The following is an 18,263-nucleotide window of genomic DNA, read 5'->3' on the forward strand; positions in this document are numbered from 1 at the left end:
TCGAGTAACTGCCCACATCAGGTTCAAAGCTCTGTCTCTTGCCTACAGAGAGACCAATGCTTCTGCCAACAAACAATGTCTGGTGGTCCCTTTACAAAGCCCTTCATCTCAACAGTCCCACAATGGTGTAACGAGCTACCAAACTCTGCACGGAAACATTTCTTCTCGTAGCCATTTGCTTTAAAATTTTCTCCTTGACTGAAATGTTTTGCCTGCTTTGCACCAGTGTCTGCCAAATGACTACACGCAAATGTTTTATACATAGACACATGACATACTTACATGGAAAATTATGTACTTTTAAGATGTTTTATGTTATGCATTATTATTTAACATGCATAATTTGTTGTTAGCCTGACTCACTTAGTGTAAATATGTATGCATGCATTTACATAGAAGTGTGTGTGTCAGTGTTGCACAGAAGCAGTGCTGCCTCAGCTCAGTGAAGGAGAGCCAGTGTGAATTGGGTATGGCTGTAGCCAGGAGAGGGGACACCTGTGAAGTGGAGGAGAAGGACCAGTGCACAGATGACTCCAACCAGGTACCAAACGTTCTCATCACCCTAAGAATGTCTAGATCAGTGTTGTTTTTCTAAAGTTAACAACTCACGATGTAGAATGACAGGGAAGAAACGAGGACAATGGTTGAGTCATGACTGAGAAACATGATGTCATGGGTAGGTGCTGCCCACATTTTCCTTCCATCAAATTCCCAGTAAAACAAACAGAACTGATTAAAGGTTGTCGGGTTTGCCTCCAGACCAGAATAGGAACTGTTTTTATGAGTCAGGTAGAGTGTGATTCACTGCCTCAGATGACCAGTTTCACTCAGTGGCAGTGGTGGAGTGCTATGGTGAATGCTTAAATCTGCCACAGCATGGTGAAAACTCACTTTGTTGGTTTATGTTACACTTCAAAACTGTTTGAAATTTCCTAGACTGCTTCATTGTTTTGGCCAAAGTTGGATTTCAAAATAAGTCAGAGCCAAGAGAATGGCTTTGATAAAGGTCAGACTATTCATTTGTGTGTATTGGCAGCTTGGAATGTATTAGTGCAGGACTGCCAAAATCTCCCCTTCATCCTTCAAACCTGTGAATTATTCCATATGGAAATGAGACTCAGGCCTTTGCTCAGACTCAGCTCAAATAACCTTCCTTGTTTCTTCAAGAGGAAACGTGGTGGTTTGGCCCTTGAGTCAAGTCCTCATGTGTTAGGGCAGCTGAGCCAAACCACTGTGCCAGGCCATTGTTTTAGAGAAAAGTTAAAAAACGGTGAAAGTCTGGTTTTCTTTGCTTAGCATGTGGTTCAGCTTGAGGCTGCAGCTGAAACCTTTTTGCTGTATGTTCTCAAGAATGAACTAGCCTACGTGCCCTGTTAGCTGTTTTGCAGATGCCCCCCCCCCCCTTTCTTTCCTCTGCTGTTTACTAAACAAGAACTAAGGGGCCAAAAAGACATCTGGTGATTAAAGACGTGAACGGCACCGCGGTGACAAGCTCCTAATAGGCTCTGCTGTTGTGTCTGGATGGCCAGGTGTGCTGCAGCTGCTGCACCCTTGGGTTACGGGTTCGCAGTGAAGGACGGAGCTGTGATGCCCACCAGTATCTGGGCTATCCGTGTGGTCACGTCTTCCTCACCTGCTGCGAGGAAGAGGAAGGTCCAAGCCAGATTCAACTAAAGAGACAGCAGAAACCCAAACCAACTGCATTGCCAAAAAAAGGTACCTGTTACCCACTGACATGAAGCATTCATCACATTCATCAGCATTGGTTAGTGTGATATGGACAAGGACTAGGACAACTTTAAAAAAGTTTAGACTTTTTTCATAGTTCTGACCTTAGACTCCGATGTTTTAATTCATCAGAATTCTGACTTTAATTTTGATCCTAAAAAGTCAGGATGCTTCTTTTTAAAACCCAATCGTGATACTGACCTGTTGTCGATCAGTTGTCTCAAAAAGTTTTTCCTAGCATCATATCACCTTTCCACCCTTGTGTTGCCCCTGTCCCAACTTTTTAAAAATGTATTGCTGGTGTCAAACCAGCAGATGTTTTTTTTAAAGCGCATTAAGATTTCAAAGTTTCAACATTTGACATTTTTTCTTGATATGTTTATTTACAATCAAATTACGTTTTTTTTTTTTTTAATTATCAAACCATTGTATTCTCTTAACAAGTATCTGAAATTGGCTGTCAAAGTGTTATACCTGTAATTAAAGCTTTTTTTATTTCTTAGTTTAGACCACGTGTCTATTTTAAACATCACAGAAGCAATAAATTACAAACAAAAAGAATAAAAGATGTATGTTTCATTCACAGACTGTCAGCCTTAATTGTATTATTTGTACAGATGTTAATAATTCTGATGTCAGATTTAATACCAGCCCCTCATCTTCTAGGAGCCACACATTTCCTACAAAAAGTTGGTCAAGTGATCAAATGTAAAACTGTAACCACCTTGATTATCATTGCTCACAAAAGCTGGTGAAGCCAAACATTAAGGGACAGTTATTTAGTCGGTCAAACATTAACAAAAACCATTGACGCAGAAGTTTAACAAGTGGAAAGATTTTTTAAACTTTTATTGGTCATTTGTCAAAAGTTTAAAACTCAAATCTAAAACAAAGTTAGAATTAAAACCGCACTGATGAACAGTGGCAACCTGTTGTGTATGCAGACAAAATACTTTAATACCTATTCTCAAACTGACATTTCATTTTATTTCAAGCACAAACAAACAAACAAAAAAACAAACAAAAAAACAATCTATTGTTTTCGTTGCCTGTCTTGCTGTGGGAAAAAACCAAAGGTTGTCCCAGGTCCATGCTGATGCTATGCCTCACTACATGTTTACTGTACCATCAACGTAATATTTAATGCACACAGCTGTAAATTGTCTGGACTTATATAGGGCTTTTCTAATCAAAGCACTTTACACTGCTTCTCATTCACCCAATTGCTCTCACGATCACAATCACAATCACAGACCTATGGGAGAGCTGCTATGCAGCTTTGGGGTACAATGACACTTGGATATGTGACCAGAGGAGCTGGGGATCGATTGCTGTACCTCCTGCACCACAGTCACTGTCCACAGTACTGGACAGTGACATAAATTTGGAATAATACTAAATAAATTGCATCTAAATTTAGCAAATACTCGCAGTAATCAAACACTCAGTCATACTATTCTGCTCCTTTGTGTGCACGTTGTCCACAATGCAACTCACACTCCAACTAAGCTGGAGGGGATTGATGTGAGTTTCTAGTTACCTAGAGTCTTAAGCAGAGATGTGGTGCAGACCAAAGGGGTCTGGTAAGCTTCCTTCATTCTAACGGCACCATCCAGGTTTTTTTTTTTTTGATTCATATTATTTCAGTTTATTTTCACAGTTGTGGCTCAAAACTCATGCCAAATTCCACCATGCCCCCTAAAGGGACAAGCTGAAAGCCCATGATCTTTTTATGCACAAGTTATCAATATCTAAAGTCTTTGAGATAACTCTATAACACAAATGAAAACACAAATGGCCTTTCATTTCGTTTTTCACATTTGGAGTCACCAGAAACATATTTTAATGTGTGAAAATTAAGTTCCTCTTAAAAAAGTTTCTATTTGAGGACTTTACATTTATTAGACAAATTGACTGTCATGCTAGTCAGTGGAATGTAATTAGTGGTGAAAATTGCCAGAGTTATGCTTTAATGGGCCACCTACTACCTACCAGTATACCAGTGCCTTTATTATTATTATAGTGTGTAGTAATTTGGCAACATCTCTCAGCCATATCCCAGAAGCAAGAGTGGAAGTCAGTGACGTAATGAAAAAGTGACAAAATCGGTTTAGGGAGGAGGTCGCAGAGGATGGATGAGAGAAAAAACAAACACATGACTTGGAATTTTCAGACAGCAGTTCATTGCTCATTTCAAACTAACAGGCAGTGTATTGTAACCATGACAATGAAGATCCAGTGCATGATGGTACATCACCTACTGTACCTGCAGGCAGGTTTATAGCATGATAAAATCTAATATCCCTGGTTAGTTTATATCAAAAATTTGGTTCTCTGTGCCTCCTCAGCCCCTCTGCCTTAAAAACGTATGTGTAGCTGCTGCAGCTGCAGCAATCGTTGCTCTATACTGACCTGTTGAGCCCTCACAATTTTGTCCGTAGTGAAGGCACATCAGAGGTGGAGCTGAGTTTTTTTTTTTTTTTTCCTTTTCAAAAGACAGATGCTGTAGGTTGATTGGTCAGGAGTCGTGTTACTGTTCAGAGAAACAGGAAAAGATGAATCCAAGCTGCTATGAATCAGGAACAGATGGCAGCTCAGGGTGTTGTGTCTCTACTTGTGCCAGCAAAGTTTTCCTCAGGCTCTGATCCATCAAGTACCTAATGCCAGTGACATTTAGACTGATGAATTTCCAAGCAGTTGAGGTTGAAGATAAACATATGCCCCATACTAAAGCATCTACAGAATTATTGCTAAAACACTCAAACAATCTGCTTCTGTTGAGCGCACACCTCTTGAATATATAGCCTCTACAGTATCTTCTGTGCAGCTGTACATTTGTTCAAGTCAACAAAATCAAATTCAATTCAATTCAACTTTATTTATATGGCGCCAACTCACAACAAAGTCATCTCAAGGCACTTTACAGAATAAAGTCAGAAACCTCCAGCAGAACCAGGCTCAGGGTGGTCGGCCATCTGCCTTGACCGGCTGTGGTGAGTGGAAAGTGAAGAGAGAAAAGAACAGAACAAAAACAAAACATCGGGCAGGTTTCTAGGACCAGTAGCTGCAGGCTGGAAGACACACAGCTTCAAAGCCCGGGGACACCTGCAGAAAGGGACAGAGAGAGGGGGGACAGAGAAGGAGAGAGACAACTACTGGAGAAAACACAAAATATATAAATAATTCCCACCAAATATTGATTTGGGATTTGACCTTTGTTCATTTTTAATAATTTATGAATTGGGACCTAAACTACAGCATGGAATTGCAGTTCACTATTAGTCAGCTGTTATACTTTATTGAAAATTGTATCCAAGTATGATGGTGATGTAAAGTCAGTCTCCCCACCGCCAATGCCTGTTTTTTCATTTACAACTTCAGGGGAATTCCTCCATTCCCAATTTATTATGGGCTCTGTTCTAACCATCACTTGCACCTCATTTTCGTTTAGCTTTAAAAGGGAACTTCATATGATGTCATCCTAAAGTGGGAATCAATTAACCTGCTGAAAGCCGTGAAGGGGTTAGGAGCCTCAAGAACTGCTCAAGCTCTTAGTCAATGCGTGTGTTTTTCCACTCTCCTTCACACAAAAGCTCTCCCAGGCTGCGTGAAGGATGCCTTTACTTTGTGTGTCCTATAGATGAAAAAAATGGATGAGATGCACTGTAATTATTTCCATGGGGGATATGTTTTCTGTCTTATGACTCACTGCCTTTTAATTAAAACAGGAAACATTTAATCGCCTTGCTCCTTCGAATTTAAACTCCAGGTAATGACTGAGAGAAGTATTTCTTTAAGTCTGCAACTGGACCCTTTATAGTACCAGTATACTTTTGGGCGCTTGCTATCTAATTGTATTGATGATACATTAACATGTTCATAGTCAGTCAGATATGTTTTTGGCACAGTATAGATTAGACAGTGGTCCTAATAACAGCTACCCAACTCAACTAGACTTTACGTTCTCCCTAACGCTGGGCTTATACTATTTAGATTGAAGGCGGTCGCTAATATCAAGTCTTATATAGGGTTTGAAAGAAATGGACACCCATTCAAGGTCCATTATGGGGAAATGCAGGATCCACAGTTTCTAGTTCTTGACCAGCTACAAGTCAGGATATCTTTACTACTGTTGTTAGGGTCTACCCTCTTCAGAGTCCTCTTCAGCAGGTTAAATAAAGTACATGTTCAGATGGGTTAAGGTGGGAGGTTAAATGCTTCCACTTCTTCCTTCTGATAAAGTCCTTTGTTGAGTTCACAGTGTGTTTTGGATTGTTGTCTTGCTGCTTCATGAAGCTCTTTCTAATTAGTTTTGATGCATTTCTCTGTAAATGTGCAGTGTGCCTCACAGATGAGCTTGAATGGTTTGGGTCATGGGCAGATCTGGTCCACACTTAGCCACTATTCTAACTTTGGTAGAGGTCAATATTTGAGTGCAGGGGTTGTTTTTAATATAATTTACCTCTTATAAGAAGGTCCAGTTACTAGTTAAACAGAATCCAGAAACAAAACAATGAAGATAAAAAGGACACTCTAATCATCGATTTGAAAAGCTCAAGTCAGGGGAAGGTCCTAAAAACATTTACAAGTCAGTGAGTATCACTTGCAGTACAGCACATTCACCATTAAGAAATTGAGGAATTATGCCACATGCATTAATCTGCCTAGAGCAAGCCTTTCTTACTGAATGACCACCCAAAGGTTACCTAGTAAAGGAGGCCAGTAAGACACTAATGACCTCTCTCAAGGAATTACAAGCCTAATTGGCAAGGATAGGAGAGACTGTTGATAGGCTCCTTGTTGTCTGGGTTCTTCATCAATTAAAGCTTAATGGCAAAGAGGGAAAAAAAGAGTTTGTCAGAAGGATTATAGGAAGCCCTGAAGTAAACTGGAGTCAAGGTGCCAAGTCTTTGGTCTAGTGAGAGGAAACATGCTCTTTTGCCATTCAACTAGATGCTATGTTTAAAAATCAAATAAATCAAATACTGTATGTTATCACAAACACACAGTGAAGAACTGTGGTGGCAGCATTCTCTGCAGCATGCCCGTAAAGGTGGTGTAAAATTCTTACAGCAAAACATAGAAAAATCCATGAGGATCCCTGATGGAGTCTGCAAGAGAACTGTGACTGTGGGAAAATATTTGTTTTCCATTAAGACAGTGACCTCAAGGATACAGCAAAAGCTACACACAAATTGTTTAAATATAACAGAATGAATGAGGAGTGACTGAGTCAGAGCCCAGATCTCAATCAGATTGAATATTTATGGCTGAACTTGAAAGGAGCACTTCACTCGCTGACCCCCCTGTAATTTTAGAGACCTTTTTTCATAGTAGAAAGAGGAAACATTGTTGTGTCCAGATGTTCAATCTGATTGGCAGCAGTTTCAGCATTGAGCATTGATGGATAAGTCTGAAAGGCATCTGCTAAATAGTCACGTTTGTGTAATCATCTGTCATCTGTTTTATATTTATAAATTATTTGGATGGCTTTGTGCAGATCTGTTTTCAAAATGTATTTTTCTGTTGATCATAAAAAAGCTAAATTGACCATAAGTCTGTGTCAACAAAATAAAAGGTGAAAACTTCCAAGGATGATTAATACTTTATAGGCACTGTAAAGTGCAGCAGCAGAAGCAGTAAGCTAGAATCATCTTTTCAGTAAGTACCACATCCTGTATCATTTTCCCTGTACTCAGTAGAATGGCTCTCTAACATGCCTAGCATTTTGTTTATTTCCTTTTCCAGCCCTTCACTTTCACATTAGAGTCTCGTTATCATACAGCTACAAACGCATTAAGGCTCTGACCTTTGCACTTACTACTGTTGGTTTTCTGTAATGATGGTAATTTAGGAATTGAAGCTCCAGATAAAAGCATCTTTGAAACCCTCTGAATGTAAAGAAGGAGCAGATGTTATTTTGTGTCTTCTAGTCAGTTTCATTAGGTAAGTATCCAGGATAAATTATGTGCTGTCTCTAATTGGAGACCTCCTTCCCAACTCCCCAAACTCTCTTCTCTTACTCCCTGCAGTCTCAGACACCAAGTTCCCCAAGGAGGCTTTTTCTATCAGTGCCACAGATGAGGCTGCCAACACGGTGGAAGAGCAGGAGGATGTGGATGAATGTCAGCTCTACGCGGGCCAGCTGTGCCAGCACACATGCATCAACATCTGGGGCTCTTACCTCTGTGAATGCCACCAGGGCTACATCCTGCAGCAGGACAGACACTCATGTGTACCAGGTCTATACTCACCTTTAACTCTTGATTATCAGATTTTTTTTGCTGACGTCTAAACACATTTATGATTCTGAAGAAAAATGATATTGAAGGTGGTTTTCAAAGCTGATAAAGAAGGTGAAATGTATAATATATTGATTTTGCATGGATGTTCATGATCATGGTCACGGCTTTACTTTCCAGCAAGCAACTCGTTTGTGCTTAAATACATAAGGGAGTAACAAACAGGGAGAATTTTCGTGTGCAGGCCCAGAGGAACCGACAGGGTCGTAGGAAAGTTGGGGTCAAATGAAGTCTCAGATCATCAAACAGTTTATCAAACATTAGCTCAACACCTTCTTCAACATCCTTTGTCCAACCACTTGCACTAAATACTTGAACACGCATTAGCCTCCCTCCTTTTATGCAATTTCAGTGTAAAGGGATGATTAAGCCCCCCAAAATTAAGCCCTAGACCTGACGTAATAATAACGCACATTCAGCTAGTACAAATGTTCCTTATGATCAGAAGTAAAAAAAAAAATCTTTTGCACCCAGCTGAACAGTGTCGTCCGATGTGTTCACAAACAGGGGAGACCAGAGGCTTGGCTGAGCTAAATGTGAGGTCTGTTTACTGTAGTCACCATCATCTATTGTGTTCAGAAAGTTCTGCACACAAAACAAGGCTCCAGTTAACTACTGTGCAGTTCACATTGGCACAGAACTGAAAGTCCCAAACCGAAACATTTTGGTGCAAAGACCTTTGTACCTTTACACCCATAGAGAACTGCTGACCTCCTACCCATGAGGTCTAACCACATAATCAAAAAATAAGTCTTATCACAAACAGTCTGGGGCAGCAGTGGTTAGTGCTGCTGACTAACAGCTAGAAGATCCCTGGTTTGACTCCCCTGCCAGATACACCCTTTCTGTGTGGAGTCTCCATGTACTCTGGTTTCCCTCCGACAGTCCAAAGACATGTATGTTACGTTAACTAATGATTGTACATTGTCATTAGATGCGAATGTGAGTGTGAATGGTTGTCTGTCTTTGTATGTCTCTCAATGTAGGTGTTTAAAGATAAAGGATGGATGGACAGTTTGGTCTACTAGATTTGCTTATATAGTACATAATGTGTAGTGTTTCGTCTGTTCATGTGGTCTCCTTTTTGGGTTTTTGTTGAGAAAATACAGATATGTTGAATTCAATTGCAAGTGATGAGGAAACTGCTAAACAGTAAAACTCAGATATTTTACATGCATTAAATACAAGAATTTTAATTTTACTATATATGCATTTATGGTCATTTCACTCTGATTATGCTGTGGTTTAACCAACAACAGATTTCATCATCATATTGAAGGCACTTAAACTAAAGCCATTTAAGCAGACTCATTAAAATTCCCCACAACCTCAAATCAAAGATCATTTATTCACAAATCTCTGTCTGCTATAAAAGAGTATAATGACAAAAACATTCAGCATGGATCAAATTGTAGCTTGTTATTAGGAAAGACACTACGTAGACTAATATTTTTGAAATTGGTATCATAAATTAGGGGCACCATAGAGAAGTAATTTAACCCTTCATTTATCTTAATACTTCGTATACTGATATGTTTATATTGATCTGTTATTGTGTTTCTACATGCAGTGAGTCCGGATGAGGACAACAGAGTCAGAGAGGACAGTCCTGCTGTGGTCCCGACACAAACCACTACTACCATGGCCACCACAGCCAGTACAACCACTACCAACACTGTCCCCCTTAATCCTTGTGCAGGTAATGGCTACTGTAGACTACAAGAAATGTCATATCATAGTGCACATGTCATGTCACTATTTTGGTTTTTTGCATAAATTGATGACCTTTTTTGTCTTATCTTCATCAAAGTCACAAATCAACAGACACTAAGCTGATAAAACAAGGCTTCTGATGTCACGAAATGTTAACTGGAGTCAGGCCTCAGTAACCCTGGAGTCCCATCACTAAAATGAAAATGGGCGCGTGATTTCGAACTACGCTGACTTATAAAACCACTCAAACAGTGTCAGTGTACTATTCACAAGCAGCATCAGCTGAGCCATACCTCACAAAATAGAGATCTTAAAAACCTACGGTCAAGAGTTGTTTGTTTGCATGTAGCTGGAAATTGTTAGATCAGGGGTCTCAAACTCGTGGCCCGGGGACCAATTGTGGCCAGCGAGGCGATATTTTGTGCACGATCCAAAAGTTGCCCGCGAGTTTTATATGAATGGCACTTTACCACGTTGCTTGTGGAAGGTCCCTTTTTTGTGCAAGCTGGAGCTGAACGAACCCACCAATCACAGTGGAGTATATGGCTCCCAGGGGCGGGCCATAGTCCCAGCTGATAATGAACAGCCCGGTAGCAGTCGCCTTTTTTTGCGCTCGCTATCCTGGTACTTTCTACCATCTAACAATGTTATGATGTTCATGTCATCATGAAAGACCTGACCCCTTCTTCTTTAATGTGCGAGATGACACTCCTGTGCTTCAAATGGAGCTCATTGACCTGCAGTGCAACTCTGACCTCAAAGCCAACTTCAGGGAGCTGAGTGGAAAAGCAGACAAGCTTGAGCAATTGTTGAGAGAATTGACCCCCGGCTCCCCTGAGCTTTCCAGAATGTTCTTTCTCTAACTTGAAGTTCAATAAGTCCAAGTACAGGTCCAGACTTACTGACAACCATCTTCAAGCCATACTGAGGGTCTCAACTGCTTCCTCCCTCAAGCCAAATGTGGCTCAGCTATGTGAGAGGAAGCACTGCCAGGTCTCTGGAGGCAAGAGACTCCTGCTTTAGATATTGATCACTAGCATAAAAAAAGATCATTGGCTTTCAGCTTGTTCCTTTAGGGGTCGCCACAGCGGAACATGCTCCGCACATTGATTTGGGTTTTCATGAGGTTTTTACGCTGGAAACCTGCCACAACCGTCCCATTTTATTCCTGGTGGGGTGGTATTCAATCATGCGGCCTTCTGCATCCAAACCCAATGCCCTACCCATTGAGCCACCAGGCCCGTGTTATATCTATCACTTTCACATATTGTGTATAAATGAAGATGATTTGGAATTGCAGCTGCTTTCCGCATTAATTTGCACCCAGTCAAGGTCACTCCGAAGGCACAACACAACATGCTTAATCAGGCAAAAAAGAACCCGACTGTAAAGAGGAGATTCATTGAGACTTGATTGAAATTGGTTATTATTTCACAACACAAAACACTGAACGGGCACGGCATCCATGGCCGGACACCATGGAGGAAGCCACTGCTTTCCGAATAAACACTGCAGCATGTCCCAAGTTTGTCAAAGTCCACTTTAATGTTCCAAAACTGGGAAAATGTCTTGGGGACGGATAAAACCAACAGTAGAATTTCTTGGGAAGAACACTCAGCATTAGTTTTGGTGTGAAAAGAGAACATTGTACCAACAAGATAAAATCATCTTAAAAGTGCAGTACAGTATTGGAAGCTGGGGAATGAGAGCCGTTCACACCAGGCTTCCTAAGTATGTGTGATCTGAAAGAGTTCTATAAAGGTTTCAAATTCCTCCTGTACGTTGTGCAGGTCTAAACCATAGGTACAGGAAGTGCTTGCTTGAGGTTATTGCTGCCAAAGGTCGTTTCGAGAAGTTATTAAGACACTGTTGACATTAATTTGTATGTTGAACAATTGTGTTCAATAAAGACACGAAACATTATGACTGTTTGTGTTTTACTTATAATATTTATAAAATATTGTGTTTGTTGACATTTGTGACTTTAGTAAAAATCAGCTGACAGTTCACGACCAATTTATGGAGAAAAGCAGAAAAAAACCGAGCCTTGACATTTCCTCAGGACTGAATGTATCAGAAACCTTTGTGTATTACTTATTATGAGAGAGTGAAATATTCCAGATGTGTTGCCTAATTCAGTTTAGTTTTTTTAAACTTCTAGTCCTTAAAATAGCCAAACTAGCCTACAACCACAGCTCTATGTAGTCTGGGTTGTTAGTGTGTTGGCATTAGTATGTAAATCATTTTTATGCCTGTGCGCCAGTGATGAGTCTTAATTATGAGTCTGGAAAGACTTGCACGTAAACTGCAACCTTAGTGGTTTGGGAGATCATACAATTGTGATGCTGACCTGAGTTACATGACCTGACTTGACTCAGACTTGAGTTGCAATTTTAAGGACTTATGAATTCCTTGGCTAACACTGATAAAAGACTCAACTTGACTTTGGTTTGATATTCATGACTTGAGACTCAAAGAGACTTGAACGTGAAAGGACTTGTTATTACATTTTCATGTATTTTTAGATATTTAAAAGTTTCGTTTTTTTAAAACGTGATTGGGCCGAACGTGAACGTGATTGGGTCAGAAAAGAATGAAAAGAATGCAATTTGCACTCACGTATGCAACCCCTGCAGCTAAAAACTTCACTACATCATCGACAAAAGTGTTATGTGAATGTGTCTATTTAGCTGCCTTACTGACTGGCCAAAGCAATACATTTTACCACAGCCGCTGCCCGGCATTTGGTGAGGATCTTTCTATATTTTACAGTTATACAACCAAGGTGACAGGTGAATGATCTCAGCTCTCAACAGCACTGTAGAGTTATTCAGTCACTGTGTGGTCTGCATCTTCTCCCCATGATTGCTAGGGTTTTCTCCAGGTACTATGGTTTCCTCACACTGTCCACAGACGTGCATGCTCTAAATTCAATGGTTGTATGTCTTTGTATGTCTCACTGTGTTGGCCCTGAGGTAGACTGGAGACCTGTCTATGGTGTACCCCACCAGCCCACCGTGACCCTGAACAGGATATGTGGTCATAGATAATGGATGAAAGGGTGGGTGGTTGCACACAGCACAAAATGTAAAGGTTATAAACAGAAGTGACTCAAATTTTTTATAATACAGTGTAAAGTGTTTAATAAGCTCATATTCATTTTTACTAGAAGTGATGTTTGTCATTTTATTTATCAGGATGCCATAGTCGGTGTTGAGTGAAATGGATTGGGTTATAAATAAAGCAGGTTTAGCTTTAGGCCCTGTGAGTAGTGTGTTAACTGGTGTGTCTGAGAGGTCTGGAGTTGACTACATTGTTGACACACCTTGAAGACACAAAGCTTGTCTTATGTAGGTGATATTTAACAGGTGTTTTGTTAATTGGGGCTTAGCAATGTTACTTTTTACTCTTATTGGACCAAATTGTCTCCAATTTGTGATTCGAAGTGACATCTGGAGACTGACGGCTGGATCAGGTGTCGTCAATGTCAAATATCAGCACAACCATGACTTGTACTTTGAGACTCAAAGCTTATGACTTATAACGTATTCCCATCTCTGACAGTAGTCGTTGAACGCAGACTCTTTTTCATGGAGCCCTCCCTCGGCTAAAGTAGAGTCACAGCTTTACAAGTAAAGAATGATAAGAGTGTTTGGACCCTTAGAGAATGTTACTTACATGGCAGTGAATTGTACATAGGTGTGCTGGTGTCTCCAGCCTCTAACTCTACATGTCTAGGGCTAAGTTGTCTAGATACTTGTGCTCAACACTTCAGTTCAGCTTTTATCGAATCAAAGCAAGCAGAATGCTGCCTGACTGTCCTGAGGCGCAGAGCTCACTCATGAACCGAAGTAAAAACAGGGACGCTTGCCTCGCCGCATGCTCTTTCACTGATAAACTGTTCAGTCATGGCTGATGAGCTGTGTTTACGCTGCTGCAGCTTCACGAGCTGAATCTTGATCAAGTCAGGATGAGAAACCCTAGAGCTGCTGGAGTCTCTTCCCCTTCAAACTGTCTCCGACTGTTAGTTAAAATAATTTCTCAATCAGTGGATCAAGCGGCATTCTGGCACTTCAACAATATTGGTGAGAAATTGTCGGGAAACTGTTTACCGACCCATGCCTCTCTGTGACAGGACTATTGAGCTGCTTAAACAAGGAAAATTGATTCTATTGTGTTGAACAGGATGACTCACGAGAGGCTGATGTTTAGTGTGAGCGTGAGAAGGTGGGGTCCATGAGAGTCGGGGGGGGGGGGAGAACAACAACAGGGGAATGAATTTATCAGAGGAGCAGAACAAGGATGAGAAATTCAAGTCATTATTAGTGAATGAGTGTCCTGGAGGAACAGCTGTGTAGAATCCAGAAACTACTGTGATTATGTTGATTGTATGTGTGTGTTTTTTAAATTAATTTATTTTTTTGTCACTTGTAGGAAATGGGCCGTGCAGTCAGCAGTGTATAGTGGCGGTGGGCCGGGCTCTCTGCTCCTGCTTTTCAGGGTTCTCACTGATGACAGATGGACACACATGTGAAGGTGAGGGCTGCCGCTCCTTCTTGTCAGTTGGCTGTTGGCAGTAATTGGAGCACTTCACCAAGTTCGTACATATCCCCTAAGCTGTCTCCAACAAACTGGGGTTGCACAAGGTAACAAACAGCCAAACACAAATAACAATAGCCTACGTACACCAACGCCGACAAACACACACAGCCATGACAACAGGACAAAAGTGCAATGGAGCTGTTTGTCCAGGGATCGGGACACTTTTTAATTGGATTTAGTCACTCATGAAGAAGGAAACAATGCTTCGACTGATTGGGCCCTCGCACCCTGGTGGTGGAAACCATTGCCTGCAGCATGAGTCAACCATAGCCAATTACTCTGTAGCAGCTATAGCAACACTACACACAGCATCCTTGTACTTGGCTACGTTCCTTCAGCTCTTTGTCAAAACGTAACACATCAGATTGTCATAGCTGTGCTGTATGGCACTTTAAATGACTCTAATTAAGTGTGTGCTTCCTGCTGCTCATCTTCATCATATAAAAGCCAAAATCTGGACATAATCTAAATAAGAAATAGCTTTATTGGCCAACTACGCTGGGACCTACACTTCTGGTTCTTCTGGTCTGGTCTCAATGACAAGTCCGCAGTGGTGGAAAGTAAGTTAGCTGATTAATCAGTAAGGTGACTGAGATTTTCACAGCCAAACATGGAGAAAAAAACAGAGCTTAAAGATGAGTTCAGTTATTGAACATACGTTTATTGGATGGTCAGAAAAATGGCTTCAAACTAATCTGTCATTTGTGTGATGTTATCTATGACAACTTTAAACTACTCTATTGCCATTAGGAATTAGTTGTAGGTTATAAAACTAAGAAATAATTATAAGTAATTTAAATAAATAAATTATTTTCCAAATAGTTAGAAATCCTGTTTTTGTGGCTCTCTCCTTGTATTTCTGCATGAATTCAACTCAAACAATACTGGAACATTTTAGATTTCTGCAGAAACCTTATTTATAAGGCACATGTGGAGGAAATCTGAACTTTATAGTATCAAGAGCTGAGTATTCAGTATGTGTAAATTCACTAACTCCAAATAACTTCTAAAGGGACAAAAAAATTTGGCAAATTTGATCTGAACTGACTTGAAAACATGCTTGGTGTTACAAATATGGTGATAATGAACTCAGTTGACATTAGGTACAACTAATGCAGTTTTAAAACGAAACCTTTGCACCGATCTGGCCGTCACGATAAATGGAACGGTGAGTTTTAGTGCTGTTGAACAAACCTTGTGGTCATTTGGAGCTTGAAGTTTGTTCTGCTGTTGATATTTGTTATGTAGGTCCTCAGAGCTCATTAGATATATATTAAAAGGCCGTGGAAACATGTTCTGTTACCAGATGAGTCCACATTTTAGCCTGTTTTAGGAAAAACAAACAATGGATTCTATGTACCAAAGCCTAAAATAACCGGCTATACAACGAAGGGTGCAAAATCAATGTGCCCACAGCAGGTTCACTTATATATGTGTAAAGGTGCAATCCTTGCAGAGGTGTATACTAAGATTTTAGCGAGACATAGGCTGCCATAAAAGGCAAAAGTTTCTCAATAGGACAATCCCAGGCCTCTTTGTGCACATGCTACAACAGTGTTTGTGTTGAACAGGTCTCCTACTGAAAGTATATGGAGAATCTGACATTGGGAAACATGGACTGCTGAGCAGCTAAAGTCTTGTATTGAGCAACAATGGGCAAATACAATTAGCATCCACAGTTTCCAAACAATTACAGGGTGGAATTAAAAATGAACTACGCCTCCCTGTTTGTTTGAGTGTGTTGCAACATCAGTCCTTAAATTTGCTTATATGTACAAAATACAGTTAAGTTCTTTGCTTTGTACCTTTGTCAGGTAATAAATAAAGGTTCAAGCGAATTTAACAAATCACAGATTTTAGTTTTGATTGCATTTTTTAAAAAGTGACACCTTTTTTAAGAAATGGGGTTTGTAGTATTTAGTTTATGATTAATGGAGATAGATACTGTCTGAGTTACCATATATCTATCTCTACCAGGCAACTCTAAAGGGCCTTAAGCTGAGCAAAATGCATTTTTACACCCTTAATGTGGTTCCTACATCCCTGGTTAAAATAAAATTAAAAAGAGATAATTAAAGGTCGCTGATGTGTTGGAGCTGCTGCACAAGAACAAGCTTCCGCTTCTGCAACAGAGGAAAAAAATCATCACATCTATAGATCATCAGCATTCAGCCTCTCCCTAGAACAGAATGTAATTGTTACCATGCCAAAGATCATTATCCATAAATGGCCTTACGGTCATAAATAAGCTGCAGTACTTAGTAAACTGATCCATGAAACTGCAGCAGGGTGAAAACTTGGCAGTAGGCTTTGTAAAAAAAAAAAAAAACGCCAAACATCTACCTCTGGACTTCTATACCCACCAGAATGAACAGGCACAAAGTCCATGAAATAAAAACGATCATATGTTGCTTAGTAGGGAGCTGCTACGAAACACCTGCAGTCGTGCGACACCCTGAATGTTTCCACTGCATGTGAAGTCCTGGGTGAGTTTGTTTAATCTGTCCTTCAGCGTGCAGATGGAATAATAACTCGAGATGCAAAAGCGCTACATAGGAGTTAGTGTTTCCCCCTCCTATCAGCTCATTCAGTGACCAGAGTGAACACTCTGCTAAAGTGTTCCCACATGTGAACACGTGGGTGGGCGACATTTAGTTTAGACTGGAATGAAACAAAGCTAATAGTACTATGTTATGTGAGAGTGAGGGACGGTTGTACGGTGCTGTAAAAGCCTTCTTCTCTTTTTGTGTGGCTCTTGTACTAAACTGGTTCAATCTAACAGAAAACAAACATCAAATACAAGTTCTACCAATACATAAATCACCAGTGTTGAAAAGCAATTTCTTGTCTGAATGAAACGGCTATTTCGGGTCCAGACTTTTACTGGGTCATTTTCAAAACTTTCTCTTGGTTCTTTTTTAATCATCCTTAGCTCGACTTACAGCCCGCACACTGATGAGCTGAAGCATAAAGATGAACTTTATGTTTCCCTCAGTCGCTCTGGCTCTGATGTAGCGACGTTCCCCCACTTTTGCTGAAATTTGTGTTTGATTTACACCACAACAGGAGCTCTATCTTCAAAATAGAGGATTCTCTTAAAGGGGGTTTGAGCTTGCCACTCTCCCATGATACCACATTCACCCTGGGTCTTTCAAAGAGGAAAGTCGTGAAAACCGGCCGTTTATTAATGTGGAAGAGGCTGCTGTTCATTGGATGTTTTCCTTGTGTCTTTTGTGACTTCTTGGTTGAGTTGTCACTGTGCTCTTGGACTAATTATGGAAGGTCAGATTCTTTTGGGAAGGATCATGTTTGTGACAGTGGAGCTGGAGTCCCAGAGCCTTAGAAACACCTTTGTCACCCTTCCAATCCTGATGAATTTCAGTTTGATAGATGTAGCAACTAAACGGACAAATAGTTTTTTTTACCAGAGGCCGACTTCATGTTACGTCACCTTTCTGTTTCAGTAAATACATTTCCCATGTGAAGCTTAAATTTTGAGTTTGGTCTTTGTTATAGATTAGTTTGAGGATCAGAACCTGTTAACACACACAAAGGTTTACAAAAAATCAGGAGGGGATCCAGTATATTTTCACAGCTTTTATTTGTGAACTCAACAGAAATGTTTAGTAAGTAGACTGAAGAAAAGTGTGCAGTAGTTGTACAGTAGAAACGCTGTATCTCAGAGTGTAAAAACCTGCGAGAGAATTAACACCATGGATATTTTGTGCACTAAAAGGCAGAATTATGTAACTATTGCTATATCAGTCACAGATTGAATTGCTCCACTCTGTAGTGTTTTTGGCTGACTGTTAATATTTTAATGAGTTGTATTTAGAGGGTTTTATGCACAACCTGAGTAGTACAGTAAATATGTTACATTATTTCTGGACATCAACCAAGCGGCAAATGGACATTTGT

The 18,263-nt window shown here is 40.3% G+C and overlaps 1 protein-coding gene across 3 annotated transcripts in view; it reads left to right on the plus strand.

Annotated features, from left to right (window-relative positions):
• fbln2 (fibulin 2) overlaps positions 1 to 18,263 on the plus strand; it is a 73,573-nt gene that overhangs the window by 35,931 nt on the left and 19,379 nt on the right. For all 3 annotated transcript variants that reach the window (XM_067505231.1, XM_067505232.1, XM_067505230.1), the window contains exons 4-8: positions 412 to 541; positions 1,530 to 1,716; positions 7,761 to 7,970; positions 9,601 to 9,729; positions 14,178 to 14,279. In XM_067505231.1, the coding sequence (XP_067361332.1) occupies positions 412 to 541; positions 1,530 to 1,716; positions 7,761 to 7,970; positions 9,601 to 9,729; positions 14,178 to 14,279 (758 nt within the window). The remainder of the gene's footprint in view (positions 1 to 411; positions 542 to 1,529; positions 1,717 to 7,760; positions 7,971 to 9,600; positions 9,730 to 14,177; positions 14,280 to 18,263) is intronic.

Source organism: Channa argus, chromosome 5 (assembly GCF_033026475.1).
Source record: "Channa argus isolate prfri chromosome 5, Channa argus male v1.0, whole genome shotgun sequence".
Taxonomy (NCBI): Eukaryota; Metazoa; Chordata; class Actinopteri; order Anabantiformes; family Channidae; genus Channa; species Channa argus.